Source organism: Mchenga conophoros, linkage group LG7 (assembly GCF_057382185.1).
Source record: "Mchenga conophoros isolate Kocher_MC1m ecotype Shallow Benthic linkage group LG7, M_conophoros_male_GT1.1, whole genome shotgun sequence".
In the NCBI taxonomy this organism is placed as follows: domain Eukaryota; kingdom Metazoa; phylum Chordata; class Actinopteri; order Cichliformes; family Cichlidae; genus Mchenga; species Mchenga conophoros.
In genome coordinates, this window is record NC_140532.1 from 3,703,490 (window position 1) to 3,728,491 (window position 25,002).

A 25,002-nucleotide genomic window follows, 5' to 3' on the forward strand; every position below is an offset into this window, starting at 1 on the left:
ACTTAAAGAAATCCAGATGCTTTTCTTTCTAAGCTATTTAGACTAGGATGAGCTGGATGACTGAGAACCTTCACAGAAAAGAAATCTCACTCTTTTTATTTTAAGTGAGTCACTCTTTTTGCTACTTGCAGTTGTCATCTTTCACTGCTCTCTGAGCTCAGCTTATTTTAACAATACTGGAGACTGCACTCTTGTAGTGGGTGCACTGCAATGCTCTATAATACATCGTCAGTTTGACTGGAAGCAGAAATTGTGCTGATAGTGCTGAAAATCATAGCATTTAGATTTCAAAACACCGTGATACGTTATAATTCTGTGATACTCGCCATAGTCATATAGTTGCTATGGGACCATAGCAGCTTTGACTCTAGACAGTTCTCCGATCACAGTATATGCTATATGGGCAAAAGTACTGGCCCACCTACATGTTACACCTTGGCAATGGAAACCATGGAACGATGCTCCTAGCACAGTTTTTGTGCTGATGTTAATGCCTGAGGAGGTCTGTGGCTCTTTAGTTAACATGTGCCTCAGCGCTCATCGATCTCTGCAAATTTTCTTTGTGGCTGAGTTGCTGTGGTTCCTAAATGCTTCCTTTTGTCAATAATTTCACAAACTAAAATTGTTGCAACAATTGCATCCTATTACAGTAACACATTCAAATTCACCGACCTCTTCAGAGCAATTATTTCTTTCACAAATGTCTGTAAGGGCAAATGGGATGCCTGCGTGGTAATAGGACTGAAAACAGCTGAACTCAAAGCGGTGAGGAAAGACTTGTAAGGTGACAAAAGTATGAGCTAAAAGGGGAACATGAAAGAGGCAACACTGAAATGAAGGTATAACCGCACAACAATATTCCACCGGGACAAAGGTGAGACAGGGCAGAGCCATCTAATCAAGGCCAGCGATAAGAAGGTCACTATGACAAGGAGCACAATCAGGGAGACTAGACAGACTGCTATTGGCATGCATGGCAGTGTGATCAGGCAAATAAACACAGAGGGAGCCACAGACAGAACATCGAGGTGGCACTCATAACAGCCCCGGTATGTTAGACAATACGTTTGCCAGTCAAACAATGTCATTGGGTAGTTAATCAGTAGTTAACGTGCAACCCTGGTGTGTTTTACCAGGTTAATTATGTCACAAACAGAACTGCTAAACTGTATTTCCAGAGCAAGAAATGAAATCTGAAGCTCAGAATTGGCATTAAACCCTTTTTATTGTTGCTTCAGTTAATAATCAGCAATGGCAGCGCTGCATATTGGCTGATCAGGCAGTGAACATTACCCATGAGCCAAAATATGATTCACTAACCTTGACCAGGCAGGAGTTGGTCACCACCTGTTTGGGGTCTACTACGTCCACCAGGGGTTCCTTCATGGCCACATTACGGATACACGTCATGTCAAAGCCATACACGTTCTCCCACCCTGGTAAATACAGCGTCACAAAATGATTTGTTATCACATTCTAAACATATTTAGAATTAATATTTTCTTCTGTTATATTTGCTCCAAGTTTCTATTTGGTTTATAGAGCCGGCAAAAGCCACAGGATATGTAAACATTTGGACTGAATATGAAAAAATAAATAAATAAAAATCTCTGGTTGGGGGCTTTGCTCGTCCCAGAATAGTCTCATCTAAGATCCTAGAGAGATATATCCTGACGTTTTGGAATGATTTTCATTTTGACAGATGAAAGTCACATTGTATATGGCGATGAATTGTCAACACGAGCCCCTTGAACACAGGCAGCATTCTTTCCCTGAATATCCTCGTTGCGCAAGTGAAATTGGTGCATAAATTATTCACAAAGCACCTTAAGAGAGTGTGTGAGCAAACATCTCTGTTGTGGCCCAAGAGGCAGGGAAGAACTACTTGAACGCGCTGAAATACTGGTGATAATGAACAGGTCACAAACCCCCGGGGGCTTTTGTAATGCTGTGTATTTGCATTTCCTGCTGCCCACTTAACTTACTCTGCAGCCCAGAGAAGCACTAATGACTGCAGGATGCTCTTAGAATGCTGGAGTGCTACAGAAAGGCACTTCCAACTGAGATAAAGGTCGTCTTTGGCTCCGTGCCACTGGAAAAAGTTTGCCGTCAATATGTACACTTGTCTCAGCGTGACTTTGTGCATAGAGCACTTCAGAGCCACAGCAAGCTTAACTGAACTAGCCAGACATAAGAAGACCAATATGATATGATTGGCTAGATTTTATCTGGTGCACTGTGGTTGTATAATTTCCCAGATGTATGGAGGAGTGTGAGTAGGAGGCCTACTGACAATTGTGTTGTCATTTTGGGTTGTGCGCAGACTTTATGCTGCTTTATGTCCAGCAGCAATAAATCGGCCACAGTGCTCCTTGCAGGGTTCATACAGGGGATCATACAGAGATGGAGAGGCTTGTTGACTTATAATATCAATTATCGCGCCCAGTCTTGTACCTCAGGAATAGTTTAAAATTATTTGCAGAGCTGGAAAGGCTGTGTGTGTGTGCCCACAGTGGAGAGCAGAACGTGGGTGTGTTGATGGTGCTTTCTGCATCCATCCAGCAAGTCGTATTTCTGGTTACCCACGCTATGTACAGGACAAGTAAGTGGCAAAAACATGATTTTGGCATTAAACTGCACTTACAGTGTATTTTGAAGTCTTTGTACTGCCTGTCCTCTATGGCCACCACATACAGGGAGGCCCGGTCAGGAAACATTAATCCACCAGGTTTCTGGAAAAAACCCAGAGATGAATTAGGAATGCATCGAAACTGCAAAACGTTTGACCAAAATAAAATAAAATTAACTGAAAACTAACATGTAGATCTTTTTTTTTTAAATAAATAAGTAAATAAATAAATAAATAAATAAATAATAATAATAATAATAAACTTTATTTATAAAGCACACTTAAAAACCAAGGGTATGCCAAGGTGCTTAACAAGTAACATAGAGAATAGAAGGAAGATAATAGAAATAGGACCAAAGCAACAGGTACAGAGCAAACAAGAAATTAAATGAGCATAAAAGTGCATAATATAAAATCATAAAAGAAATATTAACTAGATGGAAAGGCAAGATTGAATAAGTGGGTTTTTAGTTGTGATTTGAACAGTGCAATGGAATCAACCCGGGACTTCAGCCGAGATCTGTTAACAGCGAGTGCAGACAGCTGTGAGTGTTATTAGAAATGTAATCCTGAATCTGTTCAACTGTCCTAACATTTGAGAATATTATAATTCCAGCTTTATACTTTCTGTGTTTTATTACTTTAAACATTTTGTGTCGGTGGTGGTTGCTTGGTTTGAATTTCGTAGTTTCTGAGGTTCTTCTGTTGTTCCTCTGTGTAAAGTTGAGAGTTTTGTGTTTATTGTATTTTTTTAGATTCGTGCTTTGACTTTCAAAGTTCTGATTACATTGTTGTCTCTTGCTGATTTACTTTGCGGCTTCTAGTCGTGAGTTTTAGTTTTCTTATGCTTTGTCTTGCTTCTGTTTCTGTCACACCTCCCTCCGTCTCAGACTGTATTGATGCCTCGGTCCCTTTTGTTTACTTGCCTCTTGTTTAGCGTTAGTATTCGTGTCTCCCTCGCTAATAAAACATTTTACTTTGAAGCGTCTTATGTGAGCTTCCTGTCTGTCTCCCCCTGACTTCACGATTGTTTTCACCTGTGTCCCTAATCTTCTCCTTTCCAGATCATCTGTTAATACTCCCTGTTGTGCTGCTGATATTTTCTTCAATGATCAACAGCTCGTGTTTATTTAACTCCATCTGCCTACGTGTTCTTCATAAGCGTATCAGGTATCTTGGTGACTTGTGTTGTTGTAGGATACACAAACGCACACAATCCAGACGCCTTACCAGCCACTTGTCTCTGGCAAAGATGACAGTGTTGAGCATGGATTCATAGAAGAGGCAGTAGCCCATCCATTCAGATATGATGATGTCAACTTTTTCAACAGGAAGCTCCACTTCCTCAACCTTGCCTTTGAAAATGGTGATAACTGAAACACACAAAACATTTTAAAACCGTAATATAATAAAGTTTAAATGAATCTTTAAGTCTTTACAATAACATGTGGGAATTCTGGGGGCTAAAAAGTATAAGGTAAAGTATATTTTAGGGGACGTATGAAAGTTGTATTATTAGTTGTTTGTTACTTTTATTATTATTAAAATTATTCTTATTATTTTGCTGGGTGAAGGAATAGCTGCACCATCTGTTAAACCACTTCCAACAAAAACGTAGTTTATTACTAGTAATTTTAGAAAAGAAACTGTGAGTGGTGACACACCTGTTCATGCTTTGTAGGCTAACACAGCAACCATTGTGTTGTTATGAAAATGAAACCAGCTGGGGACTGCGGTGGAGGAGTCGCTCTTCGCCCTGCCTGAGATTAGCTGACTTCAGCTTTGTTTGTTCTGCTTTGGAAAGAAGTGACTGAAGAGTTTCCCTGATTATACAGATGTCTTCACAATGACACGTCAACCCTGTTACTCCAACTGCTGATTGCTTATTTGCTTTCCAGAACTCAGTAAACATACCGATAACTCTTTTCTTCGGATACTTAAGGATACTTGTTATTCATAGGTTTAGAAATAAACGGGGCATTTGCTGACAGGGTGGTTTATAGCTCCATTATCTGGTAGGTGCAGAGTCAGGGGCCTGGCAGGAAATTTGACGCACAGCAGGTGCTCTGATCATAACATACTCTTTGAAGTTACACAGGATGGAAGCATATTTCTGCTAATGAATACAAATGAGTCAGTGTAAAGAACAATGATGAAGGAATGTTTTAAACATACTCGTCGTTATTATTATTCATCATACAATATTTAACCTAGCCTATTGGTACATGCAGTGTAATTACACTCTATTCACTCATCTATTCAAATCATTGAATTCAGGTGTTCCAATCACTTCCATGGCCACAGGCAGTGTTGGGGAGTAACGGAATACATGTACCGCCGTTATGTATTTAAAATACAAAATATGAGTAACTGTATTCCGTTACAGTTACCGTTTAAAAAGGTGGTATTCAGAATACAGTTACTTTGTTGAAATAAATGGATTACACGGCGGTATTTTCCCGTTTCATATTGTCGCGGGTCAGGACTGTTTGGGTTTTGTTTGTTCTGTTGTTCCAGGCGGCAGCGTTACGGTTACCATGGTTACAGGGTGACGCTCTCTCTCTCTCTCTCTCTCTCTTTCTGCGACTGTGTGTTTCCTGGGTGAGCGAGCGCCTTTTTGTTGTTGTTGTTGTTGTGGGCTATCACATCTCTTCTTGTTCTCTTCTGCCACTCCTCCCTCTTTTATCTTCATTCACTATCATGACTTTAACCTACTTTACTGCTCTCTTCACTGACGATGGAGTGCATGTGTCATCAGAATTGTGAGACGAGGAACAGCTGCAGCTCTTACCGCTGTCAAGGTGGTTGGACTTGATGATCCTCTCGGAGTACTCCGATATACTGGAACACTCAATCTGGCAGAAAAAAAGAAAAGCTATTTAAGTGAAGAATTTCACAGACACTTTGCCTGTACTCACAATAACATGACTTCACTTATAATGCAGGTGATTTTAAATATTACTGCCCTACTGATGTTGCCTGGGAAGCCCTGGAGCCAAACTACCGCATGTTACGTTGCTGTTGCAGAAACTGGAAACGTTACATGCATACTCCATGATAAATTACAAAAGTAGATAGAAAATAAATAACAAACTTCTAACAAAAAATTTATGAAACTCTTGAATCCGTTTAGTCATGCAAATACAGATATATTACATATTGGCAACAACAATAAATCAAAGCATAAAACCAAAAAGCTTCAGTTTCATCCTTGCGACTGATACTGTAACAGCAGTCTGGCGAGGAAGGAGCGGATAGCAGGTCCAGCATTTGTAGAGGTTAGCCAGATAACTCGAAGCCAGTCAGTTAAATCGAACAACAGATCTTTATTTGTTGTTAGCAACATAAGACCATACAAGCCAGGTCTCCACGGCTCTACATACATGCACGGAGATCGGTAGTCGCCGGTGCCAGCCCGTTACAATGGTGAGGTCTCTCTGAACAGACACATGAGCAGCATGTAACGGCTGCCACTTTACTCACACACACTGGCTGTGCTATACCACAATAATAAAGGTTGTTACAATATGTCATTTTGTGTGATATTTTTAAAATTGTACTTTAGCAGCATTTTCCAAATGTAACTTGTTAAAGTTGTGCTAATTTTTGTGCGGGACATATTTCCAGAGTGTAAACAAACACTTAGCACACTTTATTTAGTCTCACACACGCGAATTTAACTGAAAGCAGCACCTTTTATTACTGGAAAAAACTAACATTAAATACAAAACTAAACTAGAAATTGGAAACAAGAAACTTCAACTAGAAAACAAACCAGGAACTGTAAACTTGGAAAAACACAGCACTGTGAGGGTACGACGCGACAAAGGGCAGCACAGCTGGGAGTAATCAGACCTAACGAGACAAAGGAAGCAAAGCAGAATAATTGACAAAGGACACAGACTGTCAAAGTAAAACAGGAAGTATAACACAGAGACGCAGACTTGACACTGAGACGGAGACACGACTGACTGGAAAGACAGAGGGAACACGAAGACAAGTGTGACAAGACGAGGGACACGAGAAAGCCAAAATCCTAGCACTAAAAATATAACACAAGCACAACCAAAACCCACGAATTACAATAATCAAAGAATATAACTGAAACATCTTAATCTATCATTTAAAAATGACCATTCCAACCTTTTTGGATTTGGTGGAACTGTTCATAGAGTTTCATAATGTAACAAGAAAGCCCAACCTCTTGATGCACTGTTGCAAGATGGCACAAGTTCGTGTAGACAAGCAGTTTGTTCCACAACAAAGCAGTGAATTGTCTAGGATTATTATATGTGTCCACCACAGCTAATAGCTGATCAAAATTTGATCACACACAAGGACACTTTTTTCTTTTTAAACTTTAGAATATTGTCTGACACTTACAGACACTGACAGTGACTTTGGTCACACTGACATTGCTATACTTGATAATCACATTTCACCATGTGAGTTGAGATTAAAAACAAATACAGAATTGAGACTGAAATTTGAATCATTGCTACAGGCAGAAATGTCTGTGTAACAGTGTAACCATCCATAAAGCTGTCTGGGGTAAAAACAAGGTCATCCTTGTTTAGTATCTCTAAGCTGATGCTGCGCATTCGACTCCTAAATAAAACAGAATAAAACCCTGAAGGCTTTCACCTGCTTTAACCTGGTTAAATTTAACCTGGTCACTAAACCTGAAAGAGTTGTTAACCTAGTCTCTGTAATACTAATAACAATAACAACAACAAAATCAACTATGGATGTGTGTCCAAAGGACTGCAGTCCTGTATGGGGCATGGAAAGTATTTCACTGAGGAACACAGAGTTCAAGATGAGGTGTAAGGTAGAAAGTCCAGTAGGTCCTGTGGAGCAGTGAATGGGTTGGTAGGTGAGAATTTTTTAGGAAACACTTAACCGGGAACCAGTGCATAAAACTGGGGGTGATACATTTTTCTTTCTTTTTCTGCTCTTGACGAAGGTGGTCGCACTTTCCTCCTCCTCCTCTCCCTTAGCTTCCCTGCTTAGCCTCTTATGTCCTTGTCTAGTCTCGTGTTTTTTGTATTAGTTTTCCCTGGAACACTCTCTCACAGTCTGCTCTCTAAAACCTAAAAGAGGAATTATGGATTTGATCAACTGGTCCCTGAATGCAATTGACACCCCTTTCTCAACGAGAAGTTTGGGCTTGGGTGAGCCTGAGTGCTGAAGATATCTACCTATTCAGAACCATGATAACAGGGTTCTGGCGGATCGGAGCTGGCTTGGCCCTGACTTATTAAGGAAGCAGAACCGGCTGTTCAAACCCCCACAAGGCTGCCCGCTGGGATTGAAACGATGGGAAGAGGCGTGAGTTTCTCAAAATGGGCTCATTGAGTGCAGCACGGATAAGATCTTGGAGAGGCTGACGGCTGCTGTGGATACTCAGAATAAGACCTCTGAGCGCAAATTGGATGACATCTTGGAGCAGCTCACTGTGGTCGTGAGTTCTCAGAATCGGCTCTTTGAGCACAAGAATGACAACATCGCAGAGCGCAAGTTTAATAACATCATGGAGAAGCTCACGGCTCTCGAACGGGAGATTGAGAGACCAGTGTTGGACTGTTAGAACAGCTTTGAAATTCATATGAGTTGTTCGCACTAAAGTAAAAAGTACCATCACTTCATGCGGATACCCTTTCGGCGCCAGCTGCGGTCGCAAGGCTGGAGCCCAACAAAACACCCTGATAACGACTGTGTTTAGTCTGTTCCTTCCCATTCCATGCAAGGCCACCTGGGTTGGCTGGAAGACTTTACTTAGCCTGGCAGGGCGAAGGACACTGTCTCAGCTGAACTATGGACACATACACACATACATATTAGAGATGGCACGATACCACTTTTTTATGTCCGATACCGATACCGATATCATAAATTTGGGTATCTGCCGATACCGATATGAATCCGATATAGTGTTTTTTAATCAACAAAACTGTTTTTTAAAATATCTTGCTGCATTTTGTATAAGTTCATACTCAAGTTTAAAACAACAACTACACTAAAGCTATTCTGTTATACCTGTATACAAAAAAAATATTTCATAGTTCAGCAATACTGATCAATCTAATAAACTTAAACCTACACCATCCTCCCTATTCTGGTATTTTAAAGAGTACTTAGCGTAAATATTAAGAAACCTAACTAATAGGGTTCCAACTCCCAGCAACAACAAAAATAAAAAAATAAAAAATAGGGAACCACCCCTCACGCTCCACCTCATGATGCTTAATCGACGTAATCAACCTTAATTTGATGAAGTGTGAAAAAAATGCACAGAAATCAATTATTTTTCAAGAAATATTAAATAGATTCAACATCTTTCTTCAACAAAATTGCAGACTGCACAGATGGTACCTTCCCAAAGGAAAAAGTACTATAGCTTACTAGGGTATATATATTAGACTTAATAGTCACTATATACAGTAATGGACTTCTATTCATTTTACATCAAATTAAAACTTTGGGTGTCAGATAATTATTTATTAAAAGCTCAACATTTTAAATGAGAATAAGAAAGAAAAGTATGTCTTTGTGCCCCCTTTTCCCTGTTCATGCCCTATCGGCCCCCCTGGCTAAATTTTGCTAGATCCGCCCCTGCACAGTTACCAGCGTCAGCTACGTAGAAAAAGATCCTCGAGTAGAAAGTAATATTAAATACATTCTAACAACAGCTGATCAAGCTTAAACGTGCTGCTGTTGTTCAGCCGCTGGTTTCCTCTTTCTGGTGCAAAGTGGGCCAAAAACAAACCAGAGAGACGGACTCGCGACAGAAAAGCTGATCAGCTGATCATTAAGCAGTTTCACGATTGAAGTAGCAGCCGGAGAGCGAGAGGTAGTAGCTCCATATATCGTTTGTTAAGCTTAACGCAGGAATGCTTTACAAACATTCAGAGATGGACTTACACACTTGCTTTACTTCTCTCGGGGATAACTTTGTCGGAGATGAAATGCCGGGTTGCTAGCGAAGCTCCACATGCTATCCAGACCACCGACAGGTCCCGCATGCCACAGCCGCTCTATCACGTGATGCATACTGCTCCGACGTGCTAACGTTCTGAGGCGAGTTACAGCGTGTTGCAAGTTTTGTGAGGTGCTTTCGTGATATTTAATGGATCGGATTACATTTTTTATTTTTCTCCGATATCCGATCCAGTAATTTAGGTCAGTATCGGACCGATACCGATACGTAATATCAGATCGGTCCATCTCTAATACATATACACCAATATGCACACACTCATCCCCCCTCCCGTTCCAAACGCCTTCGATGCTTGTTCCCTCCTGGGAACACGGCGGGTCTGAGCCCGCGCTGGAATGGTAGCGCTGGGCAGGATGGCTGCTGTGTTTGCTTCGGATTACTCCTCACCCCCCACCCGACTCTGTGGCTGGTCATGTGTTCCATAATGTTGTGCTGTGGACATTTATGTGCTTTTTTGTGCAGAGGAGTTTTTTTGTTTCCTGTTCTCATGCTGTCCTCCCAGGAGCCCAGCATGAGTAGAGGTCTCTTTTTTTCCTCTTGTACTTTCCCATTGTAGTGTATAGTTCAGTGTTTGTTTTCAGTAACGCTACCGATCTCCGACCTGTATCCCCATGTGATGTCTGTGTTGTGTGTGTATTTCACTGCAGGGCAACCTGCACGTGGCGAATAAAGCCTTGATTGATTGATTGATTGATTGATTGATTGATTGATTGATTGATTGATACATACATGCAACATACTGCAGGTGTGTGTGTGTGTGCGTGCGCAGGGCTTTGTTTGCAACCCAAACAGAACACTACCGTAGCAGTCCATGTCAGAGGTGATAAAAGCATAAATAAGAGTTCCAGCTGCTGAATGAGAATTTCTGTTGCTGAGTTTAAGGGTATAAGATGTTGTCTGGAGATGTTCTTGATGTGGTAGATGGCAGATTTAGAGATAGGTTTAATATAAGATGAAAATGAAAGAATGGAGTCCAGAATGACACCCAGGTTGTGAAGACTCAAAATTAAGGCCCAAATCAGACAGCTTTGAAAGCAGTGACGTAGGAGCCACAACCAAGGCTTCAATTTTATTTTGTTCTATTTGAGAGAATTGGTTAAATAGTTTTAGACTGCTGATAGGGGACAAAGCAGGGAACTAACCAGAGGGTTTAGTGCTTAGATATAACTGCGTATCATGGATGCTTAGTCGATGGTGGAAGATGATCTGATCAAGGGGGTGAGATGAAAGGTCCTTACTGACTCACTGGAGCAGAGAATGAAGTAGGTGTCCAGTTGACATAATGCATCCTGAAAGCAGGAGTGAAGACAGCGCTCAACCAGTGAGGCCAAAATAGTTGGATAGCTGGTCTTGGCATATTTTGTACGTTCTCTTCTGCCTCAGAGCTGATTTATTGAGTTGCCACTGATATCATCGTTATAACATAATAAAGCTCATTGATTCATCAAACTACACTAAGGCTTCTCTCAAATAAAATATGGACATAATTCAGCAGAATACATTAATCAATACTAGGCTCTTACAGCACTGGGAATCTGAGAGTATAGATTTTCACCTTTGAACACTGTGTCCCATTTGCTTAGTGTTTTTGTGCAGCATACTGCTGCTGCATGCTGCAACCGACCCATCTGGTTATAGTCACACAGAAGACCCTTTAATGAACCCTGGGTGCTCTGTGTCACAAAGCAGCCGGTCAGGCTGGGGGTCTTGTGGATAAGGTAGCCACAAAAACGAGGCACTTATTTTTGTTCAGTGCAAATAAGTGCATGTTCTCTACTAACTCTCAGAGGTAAGTTGTACAGCTTTTTTTGTTTACTTTATTTATCTTACAGTTTAAGTAATTTGTTACATTAAAAATTTGACTTTTTATACAAAAATTATAAATGTAAAAAATGTAAATGTACATTTTTTAAACAAATAGGTTGTAGATGGGCAGCTACTCACCCAGCTCCTTCCTATTCTGAACACTGAATTTTCTACTGTAGGGTACATTCATACAGTGCTTCCTTTCACGCCATGAAGCACCTTCTAACTTTCACGCAAAAACTTATATTAGTTCAGAGATTTTTTGATGGCATTTCTCAGTATTTTCAGAGAATTTTCCAACCATTTATTAAATCAACCCATTAAACCAAATAAATTAATAAAACCCCATTTTTACATCAAATTGTTACTAATAATAATATAATGCTATAAGAGATAATAGTGTAGCACTTGTAATCTGTAAGTGCTGCACTATTCAATAGTATGACCAGCTTTTTTTATTTTATACTTAAAGTATATTTTCCTTGTACTTGCCTATTTTTACTTAACTCACAGTTACGCATGTAAGACAGAGTCATTTTACAGTGTGGTGTTAGTTGACCCTGTACTGGCATGGAAGAATGAGGTCTTTGAGGGCTATTATTTACAGGAAAGAAACCAGTTAAACATGCCATAAAACCAATGTTCCAATGCTCCAATCTCTGCTTATTATACTGCAGTAACTCAAATACAGAACATAAACCTTTTGGCTTTTTCCGCAGGCATATAGGCTGTAGGGACTTCACATTAGCACTGACTCCCCGGAGCAGCCTTGTTTTCTGCTGCTTATTAGCAGAGAAAGAGGAAGGAGGCTTCTGCTGCCTCTGGTGCCCATTAAAAAGACTGTACCAAATCCATAAATAACCAGCAAAGGCTGATGTTGCATCAGGTGTGAACATGTTTGTGCACTTGCGGAGACGCATGTAACTGTATTGCTCTATTCATGTGTAATAACAGGTTCTAATTGGCAATCTTCCTCATCTCTTTCTGAGTCAAAGTCATAAGAGACAGCTATTAGCCACGTGTCTGTCATAGTCACGATCCAGTAGGAGCGCACTGAAACCTCAGGGTGTATTGACAGAGGCACCCCCGCACAGGTTGCCTCTCGCACCTCTCGCTAGTGTCAGAAAGTGTCACTGTCACCGTAGCCCTGCAGGCTCCTACTGGTATTTTACTCTGGAGACACAGCAAGTAGAAGTTTCTAACTTTGCCCAGATATCACTGTACTTTTTGTCCTCTATCTGAGCTATTAACCTGTGACTTACACATAGTTTAGTTTCTTTACTTTTTATTAGCAACCTTAAGCATTTTATTACTGGGCAGAAAATAAACTCTGCATCATACTAACATAAAGACATTAGAAACACTCCTAGAATAATCAAAGCAGCTACACTGAGCTTAACCAGGTTTTTGAACAATGTATTGTTTTTATCTGAAAAAACAGTACCTGGCTTTTCATGTGTTACTCATCTATTTTCTACAGTTTATCCAGGTCAAAGGGACGGCGCTCTAAACAAAGCTACCCAGATGAATGGCCAACAGAGAGCTATACCTTCTCCCACATTGACTATTTCACTTACTTGCAGTTTAGGAGGCATCCAGCTGGATAGTGTAGTGATAAGACTACACACCTTGTGGAGCGGGACACCTCCCGGTATCCAGTAAGGGTCCTGGCTAGACCCCCCATGCTAAAACCAAGCCCTGGAATGGCACGGCTACGTCTGCAGCCTGTCCGCAGCTCGGACAAAAGCATGGGTAAATGGACTGATTCTTATATAGCGCTACTCTACTCTCACTTGAGAACAAAACCCAGAGAGACTTTAACTCCTGAATTTGAGATAGAATCTCATCCCTGACCTAAAGTGGACAATCTTGTCTTTTCTAACTGGGAAGCAGAGCCTCGGGCTTGATGGTGCCAAAGCCAAAGGCTTCAATGGGACACCACTCAGTGAAGCCACCAGTACTTTGCTATCTGCAAAAGCAAAGATGTGATACTGAGACCACTGAACTGGACACCCTCCACCTCCGAGAAAGTCTGTACATAAAAGTTGTGAACAGAATCAAAGGGCATCTCACTGCTCATTCAGTGTTACTAATGAGTAGATTTATCACACATAAAAGTGAGCTTGAGGAACTGAAGTATATGAAAAAGAATAATCCAGAATACGACCCTCCTCTGCTAACTGAGGACAGCAGCCAAAAGAACGAAGGAATCCAGCCGGCAGCAGGCAGTAAATTCAAAAGGGAGTGAATAGTGTGCTAATAGATTAGTACAAGTCTAGTTTGCCTTGACCCTTTATGATTTTGTGGTGCACAGGTCATGCGTAGGTTGGACATGTTACCTAAGGGTCTTGTTGCTACTTGGAATTGTTGAAGGACTACACTAAACACACATACATTGTCATGTACTGTTCTTATTGATAAGGAATGATCGGGGGTATATTCGTCCAGCTCGTGAGCCCGGGCACTCACATCAAACTTCAAAAGCTTTAGGTATGATAAGAAAATCCTGAAACTCCTGTCCCCATTTATGTGGATAAAATCCTGCCAGATGGACCGCAGTAACAAAACTCTGAATCAAATCAGCTAAAGTACTAAAACAGGATGCTAGAGAGAGGGAGACAAAAACTGACTGAGGCAGCAGGAGAGGAAAGGCAAGCAAACACATGACACAAGGCATAGTCACACACACAAACACATAATGTCATTCAGTGGCTCAGAACAAGTCTCTTGGCAATTCCAAGTTAATCATTCCTTCCCTGAAGCACTTCGTCTCGACCCACCATGCAAAAATAAGTTCCACATGGTCATCCCAAGCTAGCAGTGTGTGTGTGTGTGTGTGTGTGTGTGTGTGTGTGTGTGTGTGTGTGTGTGCAGCAGGCATTCTCAGACATGCTCTGACTTGCAATTACTTCTGCCCCAGAGCTCAATAACACTAATAGCTTTCAAATCTCTATGGTTTAGCTGGTCAACCTGCCTGAGAGGTCACACAGTTTTATCACCTGCATGTCAAAAGAAATATTACCCAAGATTAGATGGTTTAAAATGTACTGTATGATCCAACCCACACAGCAGCAGACCTACATATGCACTACATGCTGACAATATAAGCGCCTTGTGAGGCTTGGGCTACATGGAGATCAGATCCTAATTGGTCCACATGTTTGCAGTTTACTAAAGGGAAACACATCTTACCCCATATACATGCTTTGCCCCTGCTTTGGCCGCAAACATAGAAAGGATCCCAGTCCCGCTTCCAACGTCCAGCACTATTTTATCCTTGAAGATGTGCTTGTTGTGGTACATGGAGTTCCTGTAGGTGAGTGTCCTCACTTCATCCTTCAACATTTCCTGGTTTGACATGTGAGAAAAATATAAGAAAGGTCCTGGCAACACGAACTCCTGCAGAAAGCGACAGTTTGTTGTGTGAAATTAAAAACATTGGCTGGACGTCAGTGGTCTGAATAGCTCCGATATCTATAGTGCAGCATTTACAAATAACACACAGCCTTCACCTAATCTTACTCTATTCCCTGTCAGCCCTGTGGTTCTACATTCAAATCCATTGTTGGTGTTTCTGAATAAGCCCTGTGAGCTCGCAGGCTCAGCCTGTCTGCATCTCTTTTCTATCTGTACCTCTTTCACAGTGTGCGTGCATGTGTGAGTGCAAAGAATATTCAGAAATGACTAAAATACACCTGACCTACATTCCACAAATACATAAAAAAACATCCTACAGGTCACGCACGCAACATACTCTTTTTATACAGCCTCCAATGCTTCCTGCATCTGTTCTCTAAAATGCAGATGAACTCTGTGAACTCTGAGGAAACCATGTGGACAAATAGGCATACACAATACACACGTTTAATGTGTTCAAAAGTGGCTCTCTGTTCCTCAAGTTTTCAAAAGTTTCACCACATTTAAAACTGCTCCAGGCAGTTCATCACCATCCTACATCAATTAACAACTGTACATAGAGCTTTGTGGGGCACCTGCAAAAACCTGAGTTTTCCTGGGAAACATTTCTGTCAGGGAACGTTAGGATTTTCTGTCCTTTGAAGGGACTGGCTGATTGTAGCTCCTGCCATGGCCTAAACCATCTATGACATAAAGCTCTCGGTTTAGAGGGCGGAGGGGTTCACTTCAAGAAAAAAAAGAAGTCACACACAATCATCGTTAAACTATCCTGCCCACACACAGGCAAACTGAGGCAAGAACATGTCTAAAAGAGAAAAAGCAAGAAGAGCATATGAAATGATTAAGACAAGGATGATGCATAATCTAATAATTTTCTAAAATTAATTGCAAGTACACAAGGGCATTGCATGCTCTGGTTCTGTGAAATGTGCCGCAGCAATAATGGAAATTAAAATTCCCTGTTTATTAAAAAATGCTTTATTGATCCATAAAGCTGATTGATTAACATATGTGATTTTCATCCACACTGCGATGACAAGGCGTACCTCATGAATGCCAAAGTGAGCATAGGAGTCAAAGTAGTAGTCTCGCGAGGTCATCTCCTCTGGGTTGAGAAACTTGGCCATCTTACCCCTCCCTGGACAGCTAGGGAGGCTGGCGGCGTGGGGCGTGTGCGGTGGAAGAGGAGGCCGAGGCGCATGCTGGATAGAAGGCACAGGCTTGGGTAACGCGGTTGGCTGTGCCGACTGCGATGGAATTATGCGGATGGGCTCTGGTTGCGACTGTGGTTGCTAAAAAACACAGATAAAGAAGAAAAACACCTCTTCAGTGCCGCGGCCTGAGGCGTAAGAAACAAAATAAGTACAGGCTGCAATAAGGTTGTGGTTTGCATTCATAATCAGGGATTTTACACGTAAGCTATTCTCCTTTCCATTTTGTTCCTGCACTCTTAGCTCATGTTCCCAGCACAGAGTTCACAAAGTGCAGAGAGCCCTGTGAGTCTGGAGGATATGCTGATCACTGACATGGAGTCAACAAAAGCCAGAGATGGCAAGAAAGCTCATCTCAGCACAGAAGGTACACCCGTAATGCCCGGATCACCTATAATGCCTGCTGGGAAGCTCTAACCACGATGTGCATGGAGAAACAGAAACTTCACATCTCAGTATTGAGCCAATAAGCCATTCTGGTGTTTATTCTCATTCCAACTTGGGCGTCTAAAAATAAATATAAACTGGTAATGCCACCAAAAATAGGAGGCATTTTCAGACAACAGTGATAAGAAACAAAGAAGGAAAGGATAGTGAAAGACTGCAAGACATTTTCTCACTCAGTTTCTACATAATATTAACGATATTTTATGAGTGTTTTCTGCCACTGTTATTGCCTCATTCAGTTTGCATTCATTCAGTCGGATCTTCTAGCAATTTCAGTTTAATTCTACAGCTTTAATTTAAGTTTTAATTATGCTTCTGTATCCTGTACATTTGATTTTGGGAAATCTATTTTGATGCCATGTTCAGATTAAGTATTGAGATTACAACAAAACTATCTTGTATGAAGCCCATCTGTATTTACACAAGGTTATTGAAGGTTATTCAGATAACTGTTTCAAGTATTTTTTTTAAATGAGCCCAGCTTGTCATCAGTCCTTTAATTTATTCTTCTAGGAGTGACATACATCGTAAACATCTATACGACTTAATGAGGTGGATAACCTCCCTGGCAGATGAAATTATTCAATTCTCCTTTACAGTGAAAGCAAAGTATAAAAAATAGATTTCTATGTGCCGCACTGGCTTTTCCTTGGTTGAAAGAACTGATTCTTCGGTCCCCTTTTCTCTCTTCTCTCTTTAAAATGGCCATCATACAGTATTTATGTCTCCTGCACCTTTGTCCCGCAGGGCTTAAATGGCACACACTGGAATGTAGTTACCATGAAAATAAAGTAAATAATGGGTCTTGAATCATGAATTCAAAGAGAAGCTGATATGATTCAGTCAAATGTCAGGTTTTCACTACTGAGTCATACGAGAAGCCGTGCTACCTGTCTGTTATTTATTCAAATTCCATTGACTGATGATCCTTTAAGTTCTTCTGTAGTTTTCCCATCAAGGTTTTGAAGTTTTCAATGAAATGTCAGATCAGCTACTGTATGCCTTTTAGGGAGACGTAGTCTGGGTGATTTCCAATAAAACTGGTGAGCTCCTGATTATTTTTGTCACCACACACAAACAAAGGAAGAAAAGATGATCCCATGAGCTATACTTGGCCAATTATAAGAGATTAAGATCCAAAATTTAAGAGTTTAAATCACATGAAACATCTTAAATATTTTGTTAAGAGAATCAAGACTATGGATATTATTATTATTATTATCATCATCATCATCATCATCATCATTATTATTATTATTATTATTATTATTATTATTATTATTATCATCATCATTATTATTAAATAGAGTTCTATCTGGTTATAATTGACCAGAAAAGTGACTGAATATCTAAAAAAAAAGAAAATGTGAGCAGCACTTTCTCTGCAGCACAAGAGTAGCATTGAAAGTCATTACTGTCTCTGCTTAGTGAGGTTCACAGGGTTTTGGATGTTGATAACATACAAGACCACATTCTTAATGAGGAGAGACCAACTGTTGAACTTAATACTTAATCCTCTCAGCTCTGATGTTGATCTGCAGAGGAGACACTAGTTCATTGCAGAGCATTACCATACTGCGTGAAGGATTCATTTTCTGACATGTTACTCATCTGGATCACCGAGGCGACCGGTGGCCTAAAGTTACACTATGGTCAGCTCAGAGCTGCACACCATAGATGCAATTTAAATCTTGAGACCGTGTTAAGAAAAAATTACTAGCAACAGTGAAAAAAGAAAAAGAGCTGACAAACAGCTGGCACCAAGAGAGCACTGAGCAAGTCAATAATTATAAGACAGAGTCGCAGAAGAGGCGATTAAGACTGCCAAGTTTAATACAGAATCTGTGCAATGCAGGGGGAAAGAGTCATTGTGGGACAGATTAACGTGAAGTTAGGGGTACGGTCGGAGGAGAGCAGCTGCAGTGAGTGTAACCGAGATCTCCTGACACAGGAAAGAGAGGGTGAAGCACATCCTTGCCTCTGACCTTCAAAACAAATAAACACATTCAGGGTTCTATTTCAGACTCCTCATCTCTACACTGAGGGGAGACCTGTTATTCGAGAAGGACACACACTTACACATGAGAGGACACCCACAGCCACGTTGTAGCTGTGTGAACGCTGAAGTTTAGCCTGTAAGTTTATGCTGTTGCTTCTAGTCAGTTAGGATAATGGAAAATGGTGATGAACTATTATTTATTCTAATAAATGCACTAAAATTACACTAATTGTAGTAGCTGTATGTTAGTCGGCTGTTCATATTGGTGAAGGCATTTCACTGAAAAAGTCCTCTAACAGGAAAGAGCATACCTTTGGTCTTCTGCCATTATGCCAGAAGGCTCCCAGTTGCCTTTAGGATTGATTTTAAAATCTTATTGCTGGCTTTTAAGGTTTTAAATGGCACTGCACCTTCTTACCTGTCAGAACTCCTTAGTACTTATCGCCCCAGGAGATCTTTGAGGTCAGCCGACCTGATGCTTTTAGATGTTCCCAGGTATAAATTAAAGACAAAGGGAGAGAGGGCGTTTGCTGTGGCTGCACCCAGACTGTGGAACAGTTTACCTCCTCACGTCAGACTCTCCAAAAGCCTAGAAACTATTAAAACCGCTCTTAAAACTCACCTCTTTTCATTGGCTTTTAGAAAGGTTTAATTTATTTGTTTTATATATTTTTATTTTATTTTTATCAGCGAGGTGTTATTACGAAATTGTGTTCTATTGTATTTTTATCTGTATTTACTGTACAGCACTTTGGTCAGCCTTGGTTGTTTTTAAATGTGCTCTATAAATAAACTTGACTTGACTTGACTTGACTTTGGGATATCTGATTCCCAAACAGGATACAGCCTCAGTGGCGGGGATATTATTATGAAGTATTTCCTACCATGTGCTCTCAGAGGTCAGAATGTTGATCAGATGTAATGAGTGTGTGCAGGGCTTCTTTCATGAACTTGCTTAGAATGAACTTTTTCTGATTAATAATTACAACAGAGCATCACGGGGTGTGACGCACACATCGCAGGGTGTTTGAATCTGCTAAGTATTACAATCAGCATCCCTCCTGTATCGACCTTTAAATTGTCAATTAGTGTCGATTAGAGTTAGAGTGAGGGGTGGGAGATTTAGTTCAAGTGGCTGAGACATGACATCTTCAGCAACCTACTCTACTTTCTGCAGAACTGCTTCACACCAGAAGTCTGAGCGTTCTCTTTTTCCTCTGCAAGGTGCTGCAGTACCTTGGACAGCTCTAATTCCCATCGCGCGCAGAGTGAAGCAGCTACACACTGTCCTGTTATATCTCACGCTGCTCACAGCATATTCTTTCACACGTAACACCCAGAGCTTCAAATACATTCATATATTTTTTTCAGACTTCATCTCATAGACTCTTGCCGGAGAACGCCTGCGAAGCAGAAGGGATGAGTCGATCCTGCACCTTACCCTGATCATCGTACGGCATCCTAATTTTAGCAGCTACAAAAAACGAGACTTTTCCAAGTGCGTTTGAGGTTGGGAATACTAATTTGAACTGCCCTGCTCTGCACAGACTGCCTGTTTCCTCGGGAGGGTAAACATCCTTGCAAAGAGGGAGACTATCAGTCCGGTCAGTCTCACTCTCTGGACAGTCGGCATCCTATAATTTGTCCGACATGCAACTTCTACTAGAGGTGGAACACGCAGGCTACTGCAAGAGGCATCCAGGACGCCGATAGATTCCAAAAAACTGGACTCTGATCTTTGTCAGGAATATTAAAGCTGTCTCTAACACTTACCTCAGTGTTCTCAGACTCCGCCATTTTTCTCCTGAGGAGCATGCAGCGGGACGAGTGCTTAATTCCCATAAGGGCCAGCAAAAATGTGCACTCAGAAGTAAAAGAGAAAAAACGTGTGCTTGGCGATTATCGGTCCCTTCAGTCCTTTGACATCAGAGAATTCTCATTTACATCCCAAATTGTGCAGTTCTTTAGAAATTCCAGTACTGCTAAAAAACCCAAAACTACATGAGGTCCCAAAAGCATTGCAGCCACTCTCGCCACAGAGTGCGTTGGATTCCATGGTATAAAAGTTTGCAGTCCACCGGTGTGCGTTCCTGGAGAGCGTTAGGGGGAAAGGCATCATTTGGAATTTGGCATCAGCTGAGATAAAAATGCACCATCCTGTCCTATAACGCAGCAGGCGCAGGCAGGAATGCATTAAGACTGCATCACTAACAGCAGAAGATTGTCATGAATGCAAAGATTTAGCGCCAGTTTGATTGATTCCCCTGCCGCAACATTGTTTCTAAAAATAGAACCGCAGCCGCCGCTACCTCGCAGAGTGGAAAGATTTGCCGCCGAGTGCACGCACGGAAATGTGATGACTCTTAAAACGTGCAGGGGGATTTCTTATAAGCACATGGCACCACTCATGCTGTCATCTTTAATGTAACAGAGCTCCCCCAGAATCAAAGTCTATGCTCCAGTTAAATCGTTCCCCATCTGCACAAAGTGCCGAACGCCGCCAGCCCAGACAAAGTTGGAGTTTACCAGCTCTCCGAGCAGAGCGAGGACACCCTGTGCTTGATCTGCGCACACACGCGCGCGCACACACGCAGTGCGAGGAAGTGACCACTCCTGTCTCACTGGCCGGAGGGGTAATTTCAGAGCTGGCTGCTGTTTGCACATCTATTACGTGCTTCTTTCCTGCTCACTTCTGAGATGAACCAGGAAAGAAAACAAACCATAAACATCCATCACTTTACACACATATACATACATATTTTCCTTTTCATCTAAATCTGACCTTTACCAAAAATGATGACAGCAGTGTTATAGTTGTAACTTTATAACACCTTTAATTCTTGCTACAGCATTTTTTGATGTGATGACAACATAAACCCAGTGCCTTCAGAGCAATTTAATAATGCAGGCATATGCTACTGTATATCACCTCTGAAGTCTTCTGCTTTTGCTCTAGAGTCTATTTTGAGGAGAGGCCATCCCCCATACCACCCACACCACTGGCCACTTGTTACATTATTCAAGAGGGAGGGAAGGCAGACACTCACCACGCAGTAGGCAGGCAGACACCGATACAGAAAGCTGAGCATTTTCTGCCCACAATGTGTGCTAACACGTCACGGATTTATTTAGACCCTAAGATGATGTTTAGCAGGTGTATATGGTTGCACACAATTTTTAAAAATCCAGCTAAATTACAGTTCCTTTTGTCCTTCTTGAACTTTCATAAGAATCAGCTTTGTTGAAATTTCTTTACTGCTCACGTCACATAGTAATGGAAATATCGCCATATTGAACATTTTAATAACCATCCTGAAGATGGTCAGAAGTAATCAATTGCTAGAACTGTTCATGGTGGCCCGTGGCTAGACAAATCCTAACACTGTTCTCTGTCTACAAACAAAAGCAGAAAGAGAAAATAAATGGAATAACCACCAAATTTGTTACAGTCTGTCAGTTTTCTATGTCAGTATCCTGAAAGCGTGAAGGCAGCTGAGCCTGAAAGGGCTCAGGTTATAACACAGAATAGTGGACAAGTTAAAATTTTGATCTAGCGTTCAGTAAAAAGGTCAAATAATAATAATCCAATCTCTGCAAAAATTGATGCATGTGCTAAATTTCATGACTATGTAACAGTTGTTGAGATATTTCGATGTTGGATCTAGACTGATATAGTTCGAGGACTTGATAAACCTATAAATTCTGGGTCCTACGAGGGTCCCAACATGAGTAATTCACCACATAGACCATTGACCGTGCAGTCAGATGTTCTTTGATCTCAGTGTAATTATTCTCACTCTAATACGCTGTACCATTTCTCACAATGGCAGTGGATGACTTGGCTTTCTCACTGGGTCGTGGCTCCTCTCCGCTCTCACGGGATCTGAATTTGAGATGCACTGAAATCACTTCAATTACCTCATTTTCCCTCTCTGATGTGCGTGTAGCCTCTCAGTCATCCAGGTCATGCTAGTCTCTAGTGCTTGAGAAGAAAGCAACCAGACTTCATCAGCCTCCCGCTGATGTATATCTTCTGTTTAGCTGTCATCACGTGGTTGATTGCTGCTGAAAATATGCTCACTTTTCTTCTTCTGATAAAAGAGGAATGGTAATAGCCCGCTGTCTGGAGTTAGAGTAATTGCTCATCCTCTCTTATGGTGTTTAAGAAGCTACCGTAGACATTATTTTAGATGGGGTACTGCAGCCTCGTGAAACTTCATTAGGCAGTAGCACCTCTTGTATGTGAACATGAAATTGCTGAATTGTAGTTACAAACACGCAAAAGTAACAGAAGCAGCAAATGGCTTAACTTGAATGAAAGATATAGGAAGTGTTCGATATTTCTCATTTGTGTACTTTTGTGTTTATAATTCAGCTTTGAGCATCTATTCAGTTCACAGCAGGTCAGATTTAATACATATTAAAAGTGTACTTCATTTACAATCATCTCACTTCGTTTGATTTTGACTTCAATGCCAGTGTTTAGTGTTTCTGTATTTCTTATTGGTCAACAAATATAAATTTGAATATAAACTGAGGGGCTGATAATAAATGATCAGAAGTATTGTGCCAGTTTAAATTTGGAGATTGTAGCAGAGGCTTTGATAGGCAAAAGGAGTACAGACAGACAAAGTTGGATGGATTTCCTCGCGCTTCTTTGTTTCACATTCGTCCATGAAATGCTTTTCTCGTTCCCATTTCCCTGTGATACAAAGATTGATTTGTAGCCTTGATGACGACATTAAATTTGACAGATTATTTAACTAAAATGATAAGATGTGGAGTTTTGATAAACACAAAGAATAAAAGCACAGGTTGGTATCATTTTCATGAATGGTTGAAATACAATGGCTAATGTCTTCATTTCATGCCAGATTTTCAGTCACATTTCTGACTTGCTGCTTGAATATCTGCTATTCATGTTTTATGAAAACACGCTATAGTGTCCATGTAATGTTTATAAACCTCCTTTCACCAATTGAGATGGATGACAAGCATCCCACATGTTGATTTTTGCAGTAAATAAATTTTTCTCCCATGTAACGACGGAGGAGTGTGCATATCTAGCCTGGCAGTCAGACCCTTTATTTTTTCTATGATAAAGGAAACATTGTTATCACGACTTAAACACGGCCTCTCGACGCTACTTTGCAGGAAGACAAGTATCCACTTGTACGATGTTGTATTGCTGTCAGCTGATCTGCTGGTTAATGTCACTCTGTATTTCTCTCACAGCGTGAGTAACAAAGGCCAGTCAGATCTTTAGTCACAGTTTACACTCACAGCTTACTGCAGCAGCTCCAATGCAAGAAAAACGTCATCTTATTTAGTGATATTTTGTAAAACACTATTCATTGAAGCGAGTGTTACATTTCACTCACAGCAGCTCTTTGGAGGATTTTCTTCAACTCTGATTCTCAACATCGCTTGTTTGAAGTTCTGAGATATTTGTTCGAAGCCTTTTCTAATGTCATCTGCTGCGGGGAGATATGCCATTTCCTTCTTTCATCAACTGCTCCTTCAGTGACGGTGGTACTTTATATGTAAACCAGTTATATTTATTCCACCTTGGCTTTCTTCCTGCATGAAGCTGATTTCATTTGATTTGGGATTTAAACAATTCACTGAATGCTAACTAACTGTTGAACAGGGTATTTTCTAATACACAAGGGTTTCTTTCAACATCTGCTTATACAGTAATGTGCAGAAGTCTTGAGCTATCTCTCATTTCACTATAGTTGGCTTCCAAGGAGCTCTTACATGTTCTTCAGCGATAGCTCTCCAGGTTTTCCAGAGATCTTTCAAAGCTTTCCTTTTGACATTGGCGGTGATTTCACTCATTTCCAGTTTGCTCAAATAATTTTTGTTTTGTTTTGTTTTTGTTAAGTATAAAACATGAAAAAGGCTCAACAACAGGTGTTGTGCTTTTACATAAGAAACAAGTTAGCAAGGAACCAATTTTAAATGATATATTTTAGCACTTTGTTACTTGCAGCCTATCACAAAAAAAGATTTATTCTAATTTCTTTAGCTGAATCTACAAAATGCCAAAGATAACAGTTTTACAGGTATAAAATGTTTCTGTAGTCGAGTCGAGTTTTTGTATAGCACGTTTAAAAGACATCAAGTGTCAGCCTGAACAGATGGACAATGTACTCAAAATACAAGAAAGAATTCAAATAAATAAGATAAAAAGATTACAAGAAATCCATGTATATGTGCATACACTTATATACAAATGCCTATACAAGTACACACACACACAGGTATGCACATGGACATGAATACATATATACATATGCAAACATCATTCAATAAGATAAAAAACAAAAGAACTAAGACAGAACAGACCCGTCTGTGAAAGCCTGTGAGTGTAGGAAGGTCTTCAAGTTCAGTCTGAAGATTTCCAAAGAGGACTTTATAAAAGAGGGAAGACTGTTCCAGAGTCTTGGAGCAGCGACGGAGAAAGCCCAGTCACATTTAGATTTTAAGT

General features: G+C 40.7%; 1 protein-coding gene across 1 annotated transcript in view; it reads right to left on the reverse strand.

Annotated features, from left to right (window-relative positions):
• Positions 1-21,024, reverse strand: part of LOC146569358 (protein arginine N-methyltransferase 8-B) — a 30,840-nt gene extending 9,816 nt beyond the window's left edge. The window contains exons 1-7 of the mRNA XM_085281572.1: positions 20,283-21,024; positions 15,899-16,144; positions 14,628-14,783; positions 5,421-5,484; positions 3,860-4,002; positions 2,645-2,732; positions 1,321-1,436 (exon numbers count right to left, since the gene is read on the reverse strand). Coding sequence (XP_085137698.1) covers positions 1,321-1,436; positions 2,645-2,732; positions 3,860-4,002; positions 5,421-5,484; positions 14,628-14,783; positions 15,899-16,144; positions 20,283-20,351 — 882 coding nt within the window. The 5' untranslated portion in view covers positions 20,352-21,024. The remainder of the gene's footprint in view (positions 1-1,320; positions 1,437-2,644; positions 2,733-3,859; positions 4,003-5,420; positions 5,485-14,627; positions 14,784-15,898; positions 16,145-20,282) is intronic.
• Between the last annotated feature and the right edge of the window lie 3,978 nt (positions 21,025-25,002).